Raw genomic sequence first — 3,195 nt, 5'->3', positions numbered from 1 at the left:
TCCTCAATAGGCGTAGAGCTCGTGTCAACTGAGTTGATCTTCATCACGGAGAGGTCGTGTCGGCGAATTGCATGATTCTTGTATGTGAAATATCAATGTTGTTAAGTCACTATGCTTGTGTCGGTGAATTTCTAGGTGGTTATCTAACTTTTATGTGGCATGTGAACTTTGTATGGTAATTGACTTGTTGCTGGTTTGTGTGGATTATGTGTGATGTATGAATGGTGCTAGCTGACTATATGGCTATAATTTTTTTTCCATTGACGTCTTAACAGGTAGTAAATTATTAAAATTACCCGTGGGGGCTTTTGCTGAGTATTGACCTCCACAAATTTCCCTGTTACTGAGGGCCCGTTCGGTATCACTCCACTCTGCGGCTCCGCTCCGGGAGCGGACGGAGCTGTAGCTCAAAAACATGGAGCGAGCAAACAGCCACTCCACAGATTCTCGGAGCCGGTGGATTACCGAAAATGGCCTGAGTATCCTACTCGATAGCTGTGATGCGTTACTGTTCCCACCCACTCCAGCAGGTGTTTTGCCGAGCTTCAAGTGTTGTCACTCGGCAAATTTCTCCGCAGCGAAGAGATGTAAATAAAGATGTAGACAAAGAGTCACCGCACTCAGGAAGGTGGGCCACATGGCGGAACCAAGAAATATCTTTGCAGCTACACCGGCTACTTTGGTAGGTGACTCGGAAAACTGTTTCTGCACGTGAGACGTTAATTTTACAAGTAGTTGCGGAGTCCTCGACGAATTGCACTCGGTAAACGTGCCACCGACGTCACGGACCCGTCAAACCGAAATTGTCGTGTCACGTGACTCCTAGATGCCAATTTCCATGTCACGAGTTCTCAGCAAAAAAAAGTATTAGTCGAGTATTAGTTCGTTTACCGGGCATTATTCTGACAGCTCTCGTCGGAAGGAAGCCCTCGCCGAGTACACACTACTGCCGAGTCTTGTTCTCGGCAAAGGGATGTTGTGTCGTGATCCTGTGAAACGGAACTCGGCAAAGACCTTGGCACTCAGTGAACACTAATTTTCCATTAGTGTTATTTACTATCTCTAACAGGTGACTATTCCGCAGTTCTTACTTACTAGGGTCCTATATGTATTTTTAGTTTGAGTTCTCATATGTTTCCTCATAGTTTAACCAATCTTATGACTTTCTTTTTTGCCTTCAAGTATAGTTGTCTTTCAAAGTTACCACACTATCCTGTGTTTTCTCCTAGCAGAACGATGGCCAGCTACAAGGTTTGAAACTACATTTGCTAGTCGCTATTCGTTAGCATAGTGGAACTGTCATTGGCCCGTCTTTTGGCCATCGTGGAGGGTCCAAAAAGGGTATAGCGCACCTATAGGCAGTTGTTTCACAAAAACCATTGGTATTTTGGATGATTCACGTGGCCGGATCCACTAGTCCAGCTGTACGCTGATCTTAATCTCGACAACAGGAGAGTCCATTGTACACATAACGTAATTTTGTATGTTTGCGCAACCACATGTACCTTTAATTTGCTGGTGTCTAGAATATGATTTCCACTAGATCCAAGCCAGATAACCAGGATCCAACGACTCATTATTTGTTTAAGGTTGGCCCATTTGTCTTAGGCTTGAGAGGGGCCTTAGTGTGAGCACACACTATAGTGACAGAGTGGACGCGCGCTTGCTTATAAACCCGAGACTAGAGGCCAGGTTCCATAGCATCTACTGCTACAAAGATTGAGTTGATCACCCACCGATCGAGGTAAACAGTTCCACTACACGCATCGTTCTCTCATTAATTCTATTCTGCCGTGTCTCATGTCTATCTCGATGTTGAACCAGCTTCTGGGTCAGTGGCTACGTACGGACGGAAGCTCATGGACGACTTGGACGACTCACTCCTGTTCATGCAGTGGGCTCTGAGCACGCTGCAGAACGAGGAGGATCAAGGAGGAGCCGTCGAGAACAGGGCTGGCTTCCCATGCCTCCAGGCGCTCCACGATTCCCCGGAGCTCGCGGAAGCACACAACCGGCTGAGCTCCGGCACCGATTCCCGCCCCGACGGTGGGATCATCAGCCCATCCCCCGATGCGGCCGTGCAGCAAGTCAGTAATTCCACGTTCACGTCGTTACCGGCCTCGGGCAGCATGAGCAGTACCGGCGCCACCAACACCCACTCCATGAGCTGGAACTTCAACGCGGCACACCCGTCCAGCGTTGGCGGCGGTACACAGGCTGCGAGAGCGCCGCTTCGTTCAGGCGTGTCGCAGCCGACGAGGAGGGCCGCCGCAAGGAAAGTCGGCGCTTGCGCGCAAGACCACATCATGGCGGAGCGGAAGCGCCGGGAGAAGACGAACCAGCGCTTCATCGAGCTCTCTGCCGTCATCCCCGGCCTCAAGAAGGTGCCTGACTTCCCCGTGTTTTTCCACGTGTCCGAATATTTCTCCATGAAATGCATAGTTTTTCTTTCTTTTTGCTCGTGGGGTCAAATGCTTAGTTAATCTGTTAATGTCCTCGCAAAAAAAAATCTGTTAATGTGTTTATTAAAATTTGGGTCCATCAGATGGACAAGGGAACGATTCTTAGCAACGCAACGAGCTATGTGAAACAGCTCCAAGAGAAGGTCAAGTCCCTGGAGGCGGCCGGCGGCAGCCATAGGAGAGTTGAGACCTTGGTGCTGGTCAGGGAGCCAAGCCGCCATGCCGTGCCGAACAGCGATGAGGGGTCCAGTTTGTTCTCCTCAGCAGCCCGGATGCCGGCGAGGAGCCAGCGGCTGCCCGAGATAGAGGCAAAGCTTTCAGAAAACAAGGTGATGTTGAGGATCCACTGTGAAATAAATGGAAAGGGTGTTGTCGCCAGGGTTCTTGCGGAGTTGGAGGAGTTCCACCTTTGCATCGTCCACAATAATGTGATGCCATTCACGGAATCCACCGTGATTATAACCACCATGGCAAAGGCAAGTTTTCATCTACTTTTATGATGGTACCTTGAAAAGAGGGCCGGGTATTTGTGTGATTTTATCAAGACGAATAGAGTCGACCAAGTTTATAAGGGATGCTAGGCCAAAAATCTCACAATGGCATGATTAATTAGCTACAATCATGCAAAACTCTAACAATGAACAAGCAACTATTAACCGAAACCAGACTCCACCATCGATTCCAAACCAACGATCGAGAGCCAAAAAGACCTAGGGATAGGGTGAAGAAGCTA

The 3,195-nt window shown here is 48.8% G+C and overlaps 1 protein-coding gene across 1 annotated transcript; it reads left to right on the top strand.

Annotated features, from left to right (window-relative positions):
• The first annotated feature begins 637 nt into the window (after positions 1–637).
• On the top strand, positions 638–2,962 carry LOC123073629 (transcription factor NAI1-like). The gene is made up of 3 exons (XM_044496697.1): positions 638–686; positions 1,825–2,384; positions 2,546–2,962. The coding sequence occupies exons 1-3, from the start codon at positions 638–640 to the stop codon at positions 2,960–2,962; spliced, it is 1,026 nt and encodes a 341-aa protein (XP_044352632.1).
• The last annotated feature ends 233 nt before the right edge of the window (positions 2,963–3,195 follow it).

The sequence above is a fragment of the Triticum aestivum genome, chromosome 3D (assembly GCF_018294505.1).
Source record: "Triticum aestivum cultivar Chinese Spring chromosome 3D, IWGSC CS RefSeq v2.1, whole genome shotgun sequence".
Classification (NCBI taxonomy): domain Eukaryota; kingdom Viridiplantae; phylum Streptophyta; class Magnoliopsida; order Poales; family Poaceae; genus Triticum; species Triticum aestivum.
The sequence above is the reverse complement of the archived record's forward strand: the minus strand, read 5'-3'. Positions and strand labels throughout refer to the sequence as shown.